Source organism: Impatiens glandulifera, chromosome 4, assembly GCF_907164915.1.
Source record: "Impatiens glandulifera chromosome 4, dImpGla2.1, whole genome shotgun sequence".
NCBI lineage: Eukaryota > Viridiplantae > Streptophyta > Magnoliopsida > Ericales > Balsaminaceae > Impatiens > Impatiens glandulifera.
Window position 1 is genome coordinate 19,971,478 of NC_061865.1, and position 18,260 is coordinate 19,989,737.

The 18,260-nt window shown below is 28.8% G+C and overlaps 4 protein-coding genes across 5 annotated transcripts; 3 read left to right on the plus strand and 1 right to left on the minus strand.

Moving 5' to 3' along the window:
- The first annotated feature begins 1,282 nt into the window (after window positions 1-1,282).
- Window positions 1,283-3,394, plus strand: LOC124934285 (signal recognition particle 14 kDa protein-like). The gene is made up of 4 exons (XM_047474788.1): window positions 1,283-1,357; window positions 1,567-1,660; window positions 1,732-1,841; window positions 3,013-3,394. The coding sequence occupies exons 1-4, from the start codon at window positions 1,355-1,357 to the stop codon at window positions 3,130-3,132; spliced, it is 327 nt and encodes a 108-aa protein (XP_047330744.1). The 5' UTR covers window positions 1,283-1,354; the 3' UTR covers window positions 3,133-3,394.
- A 1,656-nt stretch (window positions 3,395-5,050) lies between these two features.
- Window positions 5,051-10,110, plus strand: LOC124934282 (2-(3-amino-3-carboxypropyl)histidine synthase subunit 2). 2 transcript variants are annotated; one of them, XM_047474785.1, is made up of 10 exons: window positions 5,051-5,312; window positions 5,475-5,662; window positions 5,771-5,879; window positions 6,604-6,955; window positions 7,102-7,171; window positions 7,267-7,334; window positions 8,279-8,394; window positions 8,490-8,596; window positions 8,725-8,870; window positions 9,595-10,110. In XM_047474785.1, exons 1-10 carry the CDS (start codon window positions 5,217-5,219, stop codon window positions 9,828-9,830), a joined length of 1,488 nt encoding a protein of 495 aa, XP_047330741.1. In that variant the 5' UTR covers window positions 5,051-5,216; the 3' UTR covers window positions 9,831-10,110. The 2 variants fall into 2 exon arrangements, with proteins under 2 accessions (XP_047330741.1, XP_047330742.1); XM_047474786.1 differs by having other exon boundaries at window positions 9,598-10,110.
- On the plus strand, window positions 10,065-11,175 carry LOC124934284 (endochitinase EP3-like). Its single transcript, XM_047474787.1, has 2 exons — window positions 10,065-10,578; window positions 10,673-11,175. The coding sequence occupies exons 1-2, from the start codon at window positions 10,065-10,067 to the stop codon at window positions 11,083-11,085; spliced, it is 927 nt and encodes a 308-aa protein (XP_047330743.1). The 3' UTR covers window positions 11,086-11,175.
- Window positions 11,176-11,665: 490 nt separating this feature from the next.
- LOC124934907 (two-component response regulator ARR10-like) lies at window positions 11,666-13,922 on the minus strand. Its single transcript, XM_047475399.1, has 6 exons — window positions 13,778-13,922; window positions 13,269-13,421; window positions 12,886-13,191; window positions 12,719-12,795; window positions 11,779-12,459; window positions 11,666-11,692 (listed from the first exon to the last, which is right to left on the minus strand). The coding sequence occupies exons 1-6, from the start codon at window positions 13,920-13,922 to the stop codon at window positions 11,666-11,668; spliced, it is 1,389 nt and encodes a 462-aa protein (XP_047331355.1).
- Between the last annotated feature and the right edge of the window lie 4,338 nt (window positions 13,923-18,260).

Sequence of the window (18,260 nt, forward strand, 5' to 3'; positions counted from 1 at the left end):
CTTAACACAATTATTATTAAATTATTTTAATAAGATTATAAATTAATTTTTCATAAAATAAATAAATAATGAACACTACAACTTAAACTAATTTTTTAAAAAAATGGTTAACTTTCTAATAATATAATGTAAAACTTGTCATAGCCTTGCCTAAGTCTGGGATCCGAATATCTAGAGATTTTTTATTTTCAAGACTAGTTTCCAATAATCTGATAATATCATTATCAAATTATCTAATGCTTAATTGTCTTACTCAATTCAAAAGTCTAAATTAAAAAAAAAAAAAAATCACATATATAAATTTCTATTAATACTATTAATCCAATAATTCAATAATTTATTAGCATTTTAAGTATGAAGGAATAAAATATCTTTCAAATTTCTAATAAATATATATATTTTTAAATACTATTTACAAAGTAGTTAGTTAATTTGTATTACTGTTCAAATATAAATATATATTAATCAAAGAGGTCAACAATTGGAACTCACAAATTGACAACTTGTAGATATATATTTTTATTTTTAATTTTACATATCATATATATTTATTTTTTAAATGGCATAATATTTAAATATAACATCAATATAAATAAACTTTATACATAGCTCTTTTTGGTTTAAAATATCTAAAAATTATCTGTGAGTTTAAATATCTATAAAAAATTATATTAATATATATTATATTATATTATATTATATTGATAAATAACTATGAATATAAATATTTATTTTTATTGTAATATTTTTTTATAGATATAATAATATGAAAATAGTGAATATATATATATATTTATTTATTTTATTTTGTGAAATAAATTAGGGGAGAAAATATTTGTTTAAATGTATATTTTTATTATATATATATATATATATATTTTATATTATATAAATATTAAATTGAAAAAATAAATTAGGTGAGAAATTATTTTTTTTATTATAAAGAATTTTATAGATATATTATTATGAAGAGGATAAATATTTATATATATTTATATTATACAAATAAATTATAAGAGATAATACTTTAATTTTTTTATTTATTGTTATATATATATAAATATATATATATATATATTAAGAATAAATGAGAAGAGAATTATTATTTTTTAATATAAACATTTTTTTATTATAATATTTTTTTTTATAAGAGAGTGAATATATATTTTATAGTCACAAATAAATAAGGAGATATAATATTTTTAAATCTTTAATGAAATATATATATTTATATAGAATTAATGATTTTTTTTTCTTTTGTTTTATAACCCATACACGTGGAATCTCTCGACCAAGAATAGCCGAACTCTTGAAGTTAGGGTTTTTGATTCGCGATCCGATTACTTGTTTAACAATGGTAAGTCTCTTTCCTCTTTTGATTGTTGATGTTAATTAAGACATTCTCTAATCTCTTATTAAAGTTATGAATTAATGAATCTTTGATCGGCTTTGAACTGATTCTCTATTTAAATTTAGGGTTTAGTAATCTAGAAATTGAAGTTTGTATATATATATATTGCTGAAAGAAGGTATGCGTAACTTTCTCTTTCTCAAAAACTTGTTTAGGTTCTTTTACAATCAGACCCATTTCTCAATGAGCTTACCAGTATGTTTGAGCGAAACACAGAGCAAGGATCCGTTTGGGTTACTCTCAAACGTTGTAAGTTTATTGATCTTATTATTGTTATCCTTATATTGGATTCAACTGACTTTCTGTTTGTGCAATTGAAGCATCTATGAAGTCAAAAGTGAAGAGAAATAAGATGGCCACGGCTGGGGAAGTCATAGAGTATAGATGTCTCATCCGGGCAACTGATGGAAAAAAGACAATCTCTACCTCGGTAATTATTGGCATTTATATAGTAAACCACTGATTTCTTATTATCCCAACTATGTTGTTCTATATTTGAGTTTTGGAGTTCTATATTATGCAATTGTGTGTTTGTTTTGCTTGCAATCTCGTTGATAGGCATTAACTTTTAGTAAATGGTTAGAGGTGTGATATTATAGACACGATAGAAGTTGAGAAATTTCATGACTGATTAGCTCAGTGGCAGAAGCTTGATCTAAGGGGCTTATTACTTCAAGGTCTAAACTTTCATTCTTGTTGTAAAACACCATTTTAAAGTGGGAAGTTGGTGGGATGTGTTATTAGCCTTCTCCAGGGATTAGTCGAGGTGCGCAAAAGCTGACTTAGACATGACTGGTTATTGATTTTGCACTTACTTGGAAGGATGTTTTGCATATTAAGGTTGTCTAGTACTTTTTTTTCTTAAAAGAGAGGACCTTTAAAAGTTGCACTGATCATGGGGAAAAACAAGCAACCCAAAAAAGTATAACATATGTTAGTCAAATGAAAGATGACAAAAGGGAATAAACAACCCTCAAAACAGACAAGCTTAGGAGCTCAGCTATGAGTCCATGCCAGAGGTTGAGCTGCAATCTGGCTTATTTCCTTTTGTTTTACAACCCTTGTAATTGACTCCACTATGTAGTCTCTATTTTTCATTATTAAGCTTTGATTTGGAAATTTAAAATATATATATATATATATATATATATATATATATATATATATATATCTTCATGCTCAGTTCTTGCTCGGAAAGGCTGGTGTAATAGATATAGGGTTTATGGAGAAATTATACAAGAAACAGGATAATATAGATGAGAATTGAATAGCTTAAGCTAGAGATGATAAACAGTCTGTCTCCCAACATTAAACATCTGATATCATAAATCCTAACTATTCCTCTATTTGTAGTAAAGCTATAATAAACTAACTAACTATTAATGGGCTAAGCCTGACCCATTACATCAAGATTATCCACCTTTGTATCCATTACAGCTGGCTAGTACCTGGTGACAATTTGCGCCTTTTCCTTTTCGACATGTACAACAGAAGTTTGTTATGTGCATTTTGGACCATCTTTTTAGTTTCCATCCATCTAATGTATTTCTTATTTCTTATTTCAAATGCTGAAATGATGTATTGTCATGTGTAATAAAAAGGTTGGGGCAAAGGATCATCAACGGTTCCAAGCTTCATACGCCACAATTCTCAAGGCCCGAATGACTACCTTGAAGAAAAGGGAGAGGAAGGATAAAAGAAAGGCTGCTGAAGCCAGATAAGAAGTAAACAAGCAAGCCTTGACTTCTTACATAATTTGTATTTTCTATTTTACATTTTGTTGAACTGGTGATTACCTTCTTCTCAGCAGAAACCTCCTTGATTTCTCATATCATAATTCTGTTTATTTTTGTTTTGACAATTCAAGTTTCTAGGGTTTTTGTCTTTTGATAATTTCAAGTGATTACTTAATACACCCACTGAATTTGTAAATGTTTGAAAAAGTTGCTATCATAGCTATCTTCTCTTCTGAGTTGTTTTTCATTATTGTTCACTTTATGGTTCGACATTTTAATCCCTTCCTTCTATACCAAAATTTATTCGAAAGGTCATTTGTATGTGGCCGAATTGTTCAGGAAAACCCTTGTTCTAGCTGCCCGTTTGGACTAATTCCTTATCGGGGCAAATGCTTGTTGAGTCGATGATGAAAAGAGTAGGGAGTAGGACCTCTAATGGGTGTTAGTTTACTATAGATTGTGTATTGTTTATTTGAAATTTTCTTGATTTTCCCTAGCTTTGTAACCCAAATTATGGGCAGATTTAGAAACTGGTTTTTGTCCCCCAAATAATGCTATAGGGGTTTGAAGTTCGGTTTTTACCATTTTATCTAATGTAGCTATACAAAATTGATACTCATAGTTCGACCTACAACAAAGGGTTAGTTGATTATTCATAAATTAGTAATTTAAATTAACATTAGAATTTGGTTTGAATTGTTTTGTTAAAATAATTTTATATTAATATAAGAAAATTATATTTAAATTACTCAGGAAAGTTTTTTGTTTTAATTGTTTCATTTCCAACTATATATATAATTAAAAACATAAAAAAAAATTATAAAAGTTAAAATATTGACATTTTATTCTCAAATAAATTTATATTAAGCCATTATGTTTTATTTAGAAATAATGATTAAATATTTTAATACTAATCTAATTAATTTTAAAGTCATCCAATTAAATAAATATTAAATAAATAAATATTAAATATAAAAGAATGATGTTTTTATTACTCATTAGTTAAAAAAAAAAATTAACTGCTAAAAATATTTAAACTATATGGTTTTTCCAGTTTTAATAATTTATATAACTAAAATTAAAAAATATCATTTTACTCTTCTCTAATTCTTTATATCATTAAATTCATTAATTAAAATATTTTATATTTTAAATTATTATATTTTATTTTATTATTATATATTAATATATTTTAAATTTTTTTTATCAAAAACAAAAATTATACCCCTCAAAATTATTACCAGTTTTTTTTTATATATATATTTTTTAAATTAACATATATTTGAAAACCCAATCACCTATTTATTAGTAGTTATAATAGATATGATTTAATAATTTCTTGTGATAATTTAACTTAATTAATTAAAATTTAAAATTTACTTAAAAGAATGTAAAAAGATTTTTCTTAAAAAAAATTAAAATTGTTTAATATTTATAATGGGATAGAATTGTAGAAATTTATTTAAAAATATTACTTATATATAATTAAATATAAAATTAATTTAAAAAATAATAAAATATAAATCATACCAAATTAGTTATATTTTTGTTTAAATATGTAAATATAAATTCATACAAATTAGTCCAAATAACTTATAAACTAGTAATATTTATATCATTAGAATTGTAAATTAAGTAAGATTTTAAGATTAGAATTGTAAATTAAGTAAGATTTTAAGAGTTGTATTAAAATTTAACCTAGTTATTTAATCACTTTATTTAAGAATTCTATATTTTCAAATATGAAAAGTATTAAAAAGAAATTTTATTTACTTCATTCAAATAAAATCCAAATATCTAAAAATTTCAAATTAAAAACCAGATAAAAAAAAACAAAAAAAAAACCTAGATTCAAATAAATAAGAAAATAATTTTAAATTTCCTGTAAACCCCTAATAGTTGCATTACCACGCCCCAATTCTTTCTCTCTAATAATCTCTTGACGTTGTTTTCCGCCGCCGGCGATAACTCTTTTCTACGGCGCCGGCGATAGATCTTTTCTACGGCGAAGCACGCAGTAAGGTCTCTTTCATCTCAATATCTAGCAGTATCCATTTCATCCTGAAACAATGAAGGAATTCGACGCTGAATTTGACTTCAATTACGAAATATCTCAAACCGCTGATTTCATCCGAAGCAGAAACTACTCTAGAGTTGCTTTGCAGGTTATTTTCATTCCTGCAGTTCAATTTCAACATAATATCAATGCAAAAACTCTAGACTGATGGAAACTTTACAATTTATGTTTTATTACTTGAGTTTGCTACTTTCATTTATCTAATAACTCGAAGACTACTTTTGATTGCTTGTTGTTCTTGTTGTTTCAGTTTCCAGATCATCTGATAAAGGATTCTATAAGAGTTGTTAGTTCCTTAAACGATAGACTTCAGGATACAGACACTAGGTTATATGTGATGGCTGATACGACTTTTGGGAGTTGTTGTGTTGATGAGGTTGGAGCAGCTCATGCTAATGCAGATTGTGTTATTCATTATGGACATACATGTCTCAGCAAGTAAGTTTGTAAATAGACCTTATATGAGGTTTTGAAGTTACAAGAAGACATGCTTTATTTCTAGTGTTTTCTCTTTAGAGTCCAATTGAATGTTTTCTGATACTTCAGGACATCAACTCTTCCAGCTTTCTTTGTTTTTGGAAAAGCTAAGATTAATGTGACTAGATGTGTGGAGAAGTTATCTAATCATGCCCTTACAACTTCCAAACCCATTTTGGTAAGGTCTGGTGATTTTGTTTGCGTATTTGTTTCTTTTTGTTCATTGTGTTTTCAGTACAGAACTACAGATACATGACAGTAAAATATGAATAGTGAGCGTGGATTTTTTCCTTGTTTGATCTTCTAATGTGAAATTGTTGGAATTACCAGAAGTCATTTTTAGATGATGGATAGTATGATGCATTAAGTATGTGTATACTAATGATTAATATGATTTGTTGACTAGTTGATGCACATTAATTGAATTTTTATATACAGTTTCATTTGTGCTTTTACAAATTCCAATGCAGAATTTAAGGTTTTGGTCTTTATGCCTAAGTTGATCAAGAGCTTGTTTGTTGTGGGTTGGATTATTTCCAAATAAACCACATATTCCAAAATCCATCATCTCATCAAGTGTCACTAATTCCAGTATTCAAATCATCAACCAACATATCAAAATACCCCTACTTTCTTATAATATTTTAAAATATTAACTACTATGGATATTTTGGTCATTTTATCCAAATAAACTACTTTTACATCAAACAAATTTATTTACTTCTGCATTCAATTGATGAAGCTGACTCCCTAGCTGTTATTTACTTCATTTTCAGAATTTTCAATGGGTTACAAACTTCTGCATTCAATTGGTGCTTTATTCAATTATTGTCATGTGATATGGTTTCCAAGTATGATATTTCATTTCTATCATCCTGTATCTCTAACTTTGTAAAGTGCAGGTTCTCTTTGGACTTGAATATGCTCATGCAATACAGGATATAAGAAAAGCATTGACAGATGTAGCTTCAAGGTTGCATGACTCAGAGTCTAGATCCGTATTTTATTATGCTGATGTAGTTTCTACCATTATCGAGCCATCAAATACAACTTCCAATGGGAAACTGGAGCGGGTTGTCTGTTCAACCGATACTGGAGATGCTAAAGAAGCAGTTACTTCTAAATATAGTATTGGAGGCTTGACATGGAGTTTGCCTAAAGAACTCAAAATAGAAGATTGTTTTCTTTATTGGATTGGTGCTGATAACTCTTCTTTTTCAAATGCTGTGCTCACATTTAATGAATGTGAAATAAGTAAGAAACATGCATTCCTTTACATATTTTAGCTTCTCATATGATTGAAATTCTATTAAATCATTTTTTTTGATCAATTCTATTAAGTTTAACGGTTCTCTTTTATTAACTCAATTTTTTTTTTAACTTTGTTGTTGTATTACCAGTCAGATATGATGCTGTAGAAGATTTTTGTGTAAGCGATGTATCTCAACTAAAAAGGATCCTTAAACGCAGGTCATACTTACTTATATGTGCTTGTTTTGTTATCATTAGTTTTTTTCTTTTGTCGATCTGCTGGGGTGTTTTCTCAAAGGATATTGTATTTGCAGATATTATTTAGTGGAGAAAGCCAAGGATGCTAATATTGTTGGAATTTTAGTAGGCACTCTTGGTGTAGGTATGTTTGGCTTTTAAGATCCTTCATTTTACACATTTGGAAACACTTATAATTTATGCTTCTGTCCGGATCCAGATGAGGAACAACCAATAAATTTTTGAATTTGTCTATGACTAAGTTTATCTTCCAAACGTATCTGGATTCATATTCAGATAAAAACCAAAAGTGTTTCCATATGGTATTGTTCATTGTATTACGATTCTTATTTTCATAATCCTATTAAATGTTTTTATTTAAACAATATCCTGAAGCATAGTGATTTAGAATTAGATGAGAAATATACTGATTTCTTAGATTTGAGATTGGATGAGAAGAGAAAAAACCCTAACTGCTAGGATGAGATACAATCTTGAGATCAGAGAGATAGAAACTCTAAGAAGAGATAACAGAATATACAACTAATTTTCAGCTTAACTAAAACATAACCACTACTCTTTTATTCATACTATTCTACTACTAACAGCCATTCTTCATAACCGTCTTTACTTGTAACCGTTAGACGCCTTAACCCCTTTCTTTAGTTCTTCCCTCTGTAATTGCCCTAACCCTACCTCTCAAGTCTCATATCATATCCATGAATGTAATATGAATGAAGCATGATGGGGGTTGTATAATTGCTTGGCCATGAAACGAATGGCAAGGGTTTGGTTTGTCTCTTAGGCCTTGTTTGATGAAGGGTTATTTGAATTTGCTCCAAATAACCCTGAATCTCATCATCAATTATATCATTCAAATAATCAACCAAATTAATTATCCTTACTTTATTTTTCTTATAACGTTTTAAATAATAATGGTATTCACATTTAACCCAAATAATCCATTTTTCATCAAACAAGTTATTTTTCTCCAAATATATCACATTATTTCCATTTTCAGATGTCCTGTTTCAGCTGAACAATTTATCTTGTATTTCAATATTTATTGATTTTCGACTCGTTATGCAGCCGGTTATCTTCATATGATCAATCAAATGAAAGAACTGATAAGTGCAGCTGGAAAGAAGGTCTACACTCTTGCAATGGGACGACCAAACCCAGCAAAGCTTGCCAACTTTCCCGAGGTAAATGATTCAACCTTTCTAAGTTTCTCCATGTTTGACCAAGATCAAACTACAGTATCAGTTTGTTTACTAACAATTATTTAAAACCTGGATAGTGCGATGTTTTTGTATATGTTTCCTGTGCACAAACTGCTCTCTTGGACAGCAAGGAATTCTTAGCTCCAGTTATTACTCCTTTCGAGGCTATGATAGCTTTCAACAGGTACAACCACATGCGAGAGCAAACAAGCTTAATATTTTAATGCATATTTTCATGAATTATACTATTTAAGAAACAAAGAGGCTTTGAAGAAGTATATAATTAATAGTTGGTTGACTTGTGTTTCACAGGGGAAAACAATGGACGGGAGCTTATATGATGGAGTTTCAAAATCTAATAACTTCATGTCCAGTCGAAGTACAAGAAGACCAGATAGAGGAAGCTCGATTCTCGTTCCTTCAAGGAGGATATGTAGAAGATGTTGATCTACAACAAGGTGCTTTTCTATTATTCTTTTCTCCTTATTTTAACAATTGTTATATAGATGATGCTTCATTTGGTTAAGCATGTATAATTGCTAGCTCAATACGATTATGTCAATTTATCAAAGAGTTGGGCCTCCCATTTGGAATTACTTTTTTCATGTTTCTGTATCTGGATGCAGATACATAAACATTTAGAAAGTAAACTTAGGCCTTGTTTGATGAACGGTCATATGGCTAGCTCAATACGGTCATGTTATCAAAGAGTTAGGTCCCCCATTTGGAACCTTTTTTTCCCTCCATGTTTATGTATTTGGATGCAGATACAAAAACATTTAGAAAGTAAACTTAGGCCTTGATTGATTGATGACGTGTTATTTGGATTACCCATTATCCCATCTTCAATCTACATCGAAATACCCTTTATTTTTTTAACATTTTAAAAGATTAAATACAAAAGATATTTTAGTCATTTAACCCAAATAATCCAATTTTTCATCAAACAAGTTCTTAATGAGAAAGATTCATAAATAAAAAAGTTTTTTCAACTGAGGGCTAGTTGAACAATGAAAATAGATGGCGGGTGCCAGATCGTATCGATCAGGTTATGTAAATTTTTATTATTGTATTAAATGTTGAATTGGTCGAATTAGATAACAGTTGAAAAATATGTTTGCATTTTTTCTTTTCTGGGGTGATGAAGTCTGTTAATATTTGTTTTTTTCTGGGGTGATAAAGCAGATGTGACGAAAGAAAATGAAGGTGGGCCTTTAAGTTTGGTAAAAGCAAGTGAAAATGCTCTTCAAGTGCGCGATAAAGATTCTCGGTCAACAATAGTAAAGTCCGGAGCAGAATTCCTGGCTGGGCGATCTTATCAAGGACTTGATTATCGTAAAAGCAGTTTGCCACCACAACCGTTATTAGTTGGTCGAAGCGGAAAGGCATCTGGTTACAAAAACGAAAACATCAACTGAAAAACCCTAATCCAAGACAAAAACTAAGTTTGTTGTCGAGTTTTGTCCTGAATGTGACATTATTATTATTTTCTTTCTGAAGTAGGGATCGTATCTAAACGAATCATGACATCGTTATTACATGTTTATTATTAATATTATGGTTAGAAAGAACACATGATTTGCATTGTCTAACTTCACCATATACATATGATTTGCATTTCACAACTTCCCCCTTTTTATGTATATTAGGAGATGTGTATCAATTATCAAACTTACATTAATTATTATTTTCCCCCAAGTATATATAGTAATAACAACAGCACCTTCCTTTGTTGTAAAACTGCAACCATGAGATTACAGAAGTATTGTTTGGTCTTATTAGTCACCGGAGTTTTGGCCGGAGCTCTGCAACCAGCCATGATCATGGCTCAGAACTGCAGTACCTGTGTGGCCGACGAATGCTGCGGGCGTTGGGGGTTTTGTGGGACAGGAGAAGATTTCTGCGGGTCGGGTTGCCAACAAGGACCTTGTTTGGTTCCACAACAACCCATTGAGGAGGTGTCGATTTCTGATATTGTAACAGAATCGTTTTTTAACGGGATAATAGGGCAGGCTGATGCTACCTGCCCCGGAAAGAGCTTTTATACTAGGTCAGCTTTTCTTAATGCTCTTGGATCGTACCCAAAGTTTGGGACAGACGGTTCTGTCGACGACTCTTTACGTGAGATTGCTGCGTTCTTTGCTCACGTTACCCATGAAACCGGACGTAAACTTTATTTCTCTCTTCATTATTTAACATAATTTATTTGAATTGTATGAAGAATTTATTGGGAATGCTATATTAATATGACATATGACAGATTTTTGCTACATTGAGGAAATAGAGGGCATTTCAGAGGACTATTGTGACGAAAGCAACACCGATTACCCATGTGTCCCGGGACTAGGGTACTACGGGAGAGGACCAATACAACTAACTTGGAATTTCAACTATGGTCCAGCAGGAAACAGTGTCGGTTTCGATGGTCTAGCCAACCCCGGTTTAGTTGCATCTGATGTTACAGTATCCTTCAAGACTGCCCTTTGGTATTGGATGGACATAATGCATACTCTCATCATGTCTGGCCAAGGATTTGGAGCCACCATTAGGGCCATCGATGGTGATCTCGAGTGTGATGGTGGAAATGCAGCGACGGTTAATGCTAGGGTTGGCTATTATCTCGATTATTGTAACCAGTTTAGTGTTGAGGCAGGCGATAACCTTTATTGCTAACAATATGGTAGGAAAATAATAAGTTAAGGGCAAGGCAAACTGCTTTGTTTGTGATTTCATTATTAAAATTGTCAATGAAAATGAAAATTAATTGTTGAATACTCATGAATTTTACGCGTTAATGCCCTTATAGATGGATATGATATAAATGTTATTGCTATATTAAATGCGTTCTTGTTATATTTAGATATCGGGTTGGGAAAGGTATTGTCATTTAGTGAAATTTGGAAGAAGAAAATGAAATAATACATTGTATATAAGATGTTAGATGAAAGGAACTCCAAGCACTTTTAAAATAAAAAGTCATTTTTAAACTAAAAATATTCTAAAAACTCATATAATGCACTCAAATTAATTTCATCATTATATTTTACAATTATCACTTCAAACTAAAAAGTTGAAATCTGTTAAAAACATAAAAATCTAAAAATTAATCTAATAGTATGTTTCAAAAGAAATATTCAAAATTCTTACAAAACTAATAGTTATAAATGCATTCATAGTTCGATAAACAACCAATAACTTTTTACCAAAAATCGATTCAAGATCACAAGTAGTGACATTTTCATCTTCTTCTTCCTCACAGAATTGGAGCGGAATTATTGAACTGAAAAAAAAAAACAAATGGAAAAAACTCAAATTTGTGACATTTTTTGTATAAGCATTAGTTATATGAATTGACTAATTAATTACCTCTGTCAAAATTAAATTGATGTCATCGTCGATAGAAGCATCGATTTCGATTTTTCTATCAATATGTTGTTGTTGGTTATACAACAAATTACCATTTTGGATCCAATCATTTTCAACGAAAGTATTACCAACCGAACCTTCTCCCATAAGTAAGGAATGATCATCGAGTCGTGGAGCCTCAATGCCTGTCATATTTTCCGAGCTCGATGCCATTATAACGGAATTGTTGTGGATAGCGATTGGAGGTGGATGACTAATAGTAACTTGGAGATTAGGAACATCATATGAATTGGGACATGATAGATTATATGGTTGATGAATTCCAACATAGTTATTGACGGTTGAATTAATAACGCTACCAAATGATGCATATCTAGAGTCTATGCTCGGAAGTAAAGAATGGTTTGGAATAGTGTTTGGCGTGTTGAAAGCGAATGATCTATAATAAGGAGAAGGATTTGGTGTAGATTGATGGAAGTAGTTTCCATATGTGGATGGAAGGTGTTGGTTTTGTTGGATCAAACATTGATTGTTGTTTGAGTTGTTGTTTGAGTTGAATGGTACACTGTTGATCTTGACAGCGTTGTTAATGTCTTGTCTAGTCGATATTGGATCTTGAGCAACTATATTTGTTTCAGATGTTAATCTTTTTTTTCCTTTCTTCAGCCCTTTTCTGTATTTCTGATCATCAATGAAACAATATTTTTTGAGAATATAAGATAACTAAATTAACCAATTATAGATGTATGATTTCAATTAGAAAGAAAAATTCTAATGATGTTATTATATTCATGCATAAATATTGACGACGGTAATGAAGATTAATTTGACATACAAAAAAAATATTATTTTCAAATAACTCTTAGATTATTTAAATAAATCAATTATCAAACAAAAGCTAAAGACATTAATGAGAAAGAGTTTATATTGAACAATTTACCTGTAGATGACTAGCAACGTTTTCGCGACTCAAATGTGGTTCATTCATGAACTCGAGTATCTTTTTGGGAAATGCATCTGTCAAACATTATAAATAAAAAATAATCATTGAACATATTGCAACATTTCTAAGATTACAGTGAGAATTTAATGAATAATTTTTCTTACCTGGACCAAGTATCTCAATAGCATCAATGAATTTATGATGTAACACTTTCGACCAATTAACTCTCGGTTTCTTGGAAGGACACAATTCTTCGTCAACTACAGATTGAACAACGGGTATTGTTTTTATCGTATCTTCAGTTTTTGGTACTGTCAACTTCGGAAGATTAGGATCAAACATATTTTTCCTCACAACATGCTGCCAAATGTTTTTTAGTTCTTCCATTCGAACTGGTTTCACCAAATAATCTCGAGCTCCATGTCTCACTCCTTTCATCACCAATTCTATGTCGTCCGAGGCAGATATCACTGCATTGTATAAAAAAAGAAAAATAAATTCATATTTAAAAAGAAGAAAAAAAAGATTATTTGAGAGCTTAGCTTACTTATGACAGGAATATCCATTTCAAGGCCTATAATTTCCAACAGTTGAAAACCATCCATTTCATTCATTTTTACATCGGTTATCACAATGTCGAAGATTTCTTCTTTCTTTCTCAATATTTTCAGAGCTTCGGTTGGCCTTGTTGTTGCTTTTACTGCACGTCAAAGAATACAAAAGTAATTACATCATTTGAACAGTTAATTAACTCGTTTGAAAACTTTTCGAATAACCTTTTTGATACATTTATTTTGTTCAATCCAGAAAAATGTAAATTCTAATTTGTTATTATAACCGTCACATTTACAACACATATTTCAATATCGCCAAAGTAAAAAAACGTGATTGAATTCAAAAAAAAAAATTATTGTGCAAATTTGATGACAATGTTTTGCCGCCAAAATTTCAGGCTTGTCAAAAACAAAAACAAAAACTCAAATTTTTATCTTTTTTTTAAAATAGGACTATAATTGCTTAAAAATAACACTTTATAAAGAAAAATGTATTACTTACCCTTGTAATTGCATTTCTCGAGAGAGCTGGAAATAATCTTGAGGCAGACGATATTGTCATCGATAACAAGCACTCTCAACTTGTCTAGGAACTGATATTTGTCTTCACTAGTAGTCGTCTTATTCGACTCGGTATTTTGATCCATCTTTTTGTTTATATAAAATTTAATAATCTTCATAATTAATATGAATAAGTTTTGAAGAGATTATATTCAGTTTGTGGTAGTAGATTTAAATAATTTTTATAATTGTAAATAAATAGATCGAAGCTTAACTTAAGCTTATAACATGTTAATAAATGTATGCTTATTTTATTCGATTTTAAGTTATTTCATAGTGTGTTTACTATTTAGTTATTTGTGTTTTGATTGTTTAGATCCTTCAAAAGCTAGTTTAATTTGTTTGAAAATTAATATTTGGAATGAATATGAATTAACTTATCTAAAATGGTGTAAGATTTAAGAATGATTCAAATGGTTAATTTTATGAGCAGAATTCTCCAATCAATTTGTATTTTGATCAAATTAAGTAATCATGGATCAAAATTACAGTTGAATAAAATATTTGATAAAAATTAAAAATATCCTTAATATTTCAATATTATATATATATAATTGATAAAAATAAAAAGACGTAAAAAAAACCTATTCCACATAATGATTTTCGGTAAAGTTAAATATTATGATTAGGGATTAGTCCAAAGTTTGAGAGACCATTTTTCTATATACATTATTAAATATATAACATCACTAATATTTAGAAAAAAAAATATGTCACTCTTAAAAAGTGATATCATTATAATATTTAAAATTATCAGAATTTATTATACTTTCAAGAATTAAAAAAAACTGTAATCGTGAAATTAAGAACTTCCAATACCTTTTTAATCTCTAACTATGACTATGAAGATTTTTGTTTTATTTAAACTAATTTGATAAATATTTATATAATGTATTTTGATTAACTAATATATATTTTCATGTTCGAAGAAGATTGAACAGACAATGACCTTTTAAAGCCGACTGCTATTAGTTATTTAGTATGAAGTTCTTAATAAATATGAAATTTAAACTTTTTAATCTCTCTATGAAGATTTTTGTTTTTATTTAAACTAATTTGATATATATTTATACAAAGAGTTTTGATTAACCAATATATCTTTTCATGTTCGAAAAAAATGGAACATACAATGCTTACCTTTTAAAGCCGCCTGCTGTTAGTTATGTTTAAACGTCGTCGTCGTCGCTGTCGTCGCCGCCGCAAGAGAAAGTCGATGTTATGAGTTAGCTAGTGGAATATACAGGTCTCTGTTTATATATGGGATGAATTGGCTGAGTTTTTGAATAATAATTTAGATAAGGTAAGTTTAATAAAATAAAAAAGTAGAAAAGGAAGATTCCAAAAATAATGAACTTAATTTTTAATTGAGAATTAACAGATTAGATTATACGAAATTTTAATTTCTAGCTAAATTAAATGGGGCCAGATTAGATATAACTATGGAATCTAAGCCTTTTTTCTAAGCTATAAATACACGGTCAGACTATCATTTTAGTTCAACAGTGGTATTGTCTCTCTTTTGAATCATGCTATTGTATATTTGTTGTATATGGCTAGGTTGATTATATTTTGATTATATGTGTGACTGTCATGTTATCTTATTGCCTTGATCTATGCGGTCTTTTGAATTACCATTGAATTCGATCAAATTTCACAAAAGGCTCGACTAATAATGACATACGTATATCTATTATTTGTTATACGATAGTTGATAACACTCTCACAAACAAAATAGATCTTTGTAGGAATCTTATATTCTCACAATACAATAATTATTGTTTATAATGGTAGACACTATTTTTTATACTCAAATTTATAATTTTTAAAACATGGACATTTTAAAAGATAAATAACTATAATAATAATAATGTTGCCCCAAAATAAAAATAAAGAACGATAATAACAGTGACATAAATAAATAATTAATAATAATAGAGATTTGAAATAATAAGGAAACAAATAAAATAAAATAAAAAATAGAGATTATGATATAAGGAAACAAATAAAATAAAATGATAATATATATATATATATTTTTTTTTGTTGAATTTTATTCTTATAGAAAATAAAAAAAAATTGAAACTAAAAATGAAAAAAATAAATAAATCAGTTATTTATTGTGCAAGAAACTATAGAGAGCTACAAGTAAGCCATCATCCAATTTTCACCAATTCACATTGAATGTGTTCCATTATATTTTGGAGATTTTTTTTACTATTACTTCTGTTTCGTTCGGTTTTAAAAAATTCCTATGAAACACCGTTATATCATATTATTAAAAAAAAATAATTATAAAATTATATAAACGAATATTTTAACATTATATATTAAAAATTTATATTATTATAAAAATATAAATTTTAAAATTCATAATATGAAGAATAAATTAATATATTGGTAATATTATATATTCAATTATGTTTATTAGTGTTGGGTATAATAAAGGCAAAGTCGAAATAAAGAATGTACATATAATCTCCGTCTCATCCCATTCGCTTTCGAGAAAAACAATCCATAACGTGAAAGTTTAGATAAATAACCGTTGGGACAGTTTATAATTGTCATCCATACTCTAAACGCTAACAGAATGCATGAAAATATGGATGGTCATCTTCTCTGGACGCTTCTTCAAGAATACGACCAATGATAGAAACTATCTAGGAACGCGATTCCGCTACAGACCACCAAAAGGCGTGAGACCAAGTCCGAGCTGACTATGACGAGATGAAGACCTCAACCACGCTGCACATTTCTCGTCTTGACCCTACGTAACATCAATTAAATACTGCAATAGACGAAAGACAATTTTGGGAGCGGTTATCACGAATTGGATCCTATGATTAATTTAAATAGTTACCTAAGACCAGTTAACATAGCTAGAGGGCTCTAGTTAGAGAGGAGAGAAGGTAGAATGAGATCGAAAATTTACAATTTCTATTTGGTCGAAATATCTTGATTTTTTTAAGGAGCTGTCAAAGCTTAATTCCAAGTTGATGGGAAGTTGCGGGAAGTTCATAAGAAACTTTCTACCTTACTTGTTCAAGTCATTTTTGTTCATCGGTTTTGGTTTCATATTTGTCACCTATACTGCATGTATTTTGGCTAAGTTTAAAATAAATTTTTATCTACGGAATGTTATAGTCTAGATGCATTTTATTATGATTGAAAATATCATTAATTACTCTTTTAGATCTTAAAGACGGACCTAAGATTTTGACTTGGGTAAACTTAAATTTAGTGTATTAAATTATATAAATATATATGAATGAAAAATATTATAATGTTTAAATAAGTTGAGATCTACGAGATTTTATAACATAAAACTTATTTATACTAGAATCAACATTTATTACTTTAGCTAAATTTAGGGACGAATCCAGAAATTATGTTTATGGTGGGCTTAAAATTTATTTATTTTTAAATGAAATCGAAAAAATAAAGAAAAAAACAATACATAAGAGGATGTGATTTACAAAAATTATCATACTAACTAATAAAAAATATTATTATTATTATCATTTTAAAATGTTGAAACGGTGATACATGATGTTAATTATTTTAAACAAATAGTTATTTATTATAAAATATTATTTGGAGATAAAATAAATAAACACAATATATATGAAAAATAAAAATATCTTTAAATTATAAAAAACACTCAAATAATTATATCAAACAAATCCTATAAAATAACTATCATCTCAATAATCATAATCAAACAAACTTTCACAAAAGAAATAATAATAATAATGTAATATCCTAGAGATTGTTTGATAATAGTTGTTTTTTTAAACTTTTACCTAAATTTAATATTTTCTCATATTTTACTTTATATATTTTATTATTCCTTTGTTCATAAAATAATAAACTACATCTTATAATTTAATATATATTCTCTCTTATAATATATTTAAAGGTAGAATGATAAATCAATTTTAAAAAACTAATTTTTTTTACAATTAAATTATATAATTATTTTATCAAACCCAACTAAAAGTAAATAAATAAATCAAAAATACCCTCTCTTTTTATCCCATCTCACTCATATATCGGTGAAATTTGACGAAATGACCTTAAAGAACCACTTATTAGTATTCGTGGTCATCCCATAATTTTTTATTGCTCTCGTAATCACTTTATTTTTTTGGACGAAAATACCCTCATCGCGTAACACGAAGGCCCTTCGCATTTCGCGAAGTGGAAAAGTGTGAAAAGTCTATAATACCCTTACTATTTAATATAACTTCGGCATATTTTTTTCATTTTTTTTCTTCTCTTTCTCTCTCTTCCCGCTCTTCTCCTCATTCTCTCTAACCCTAAACAGCGGAAAATCTCTTCGACGACGGCGGCGACGGCATTCGACAACGGACAATGAGCACAACGAGCACGAGCATTGTTCTACATGGTACGTTTATCCGATGAGA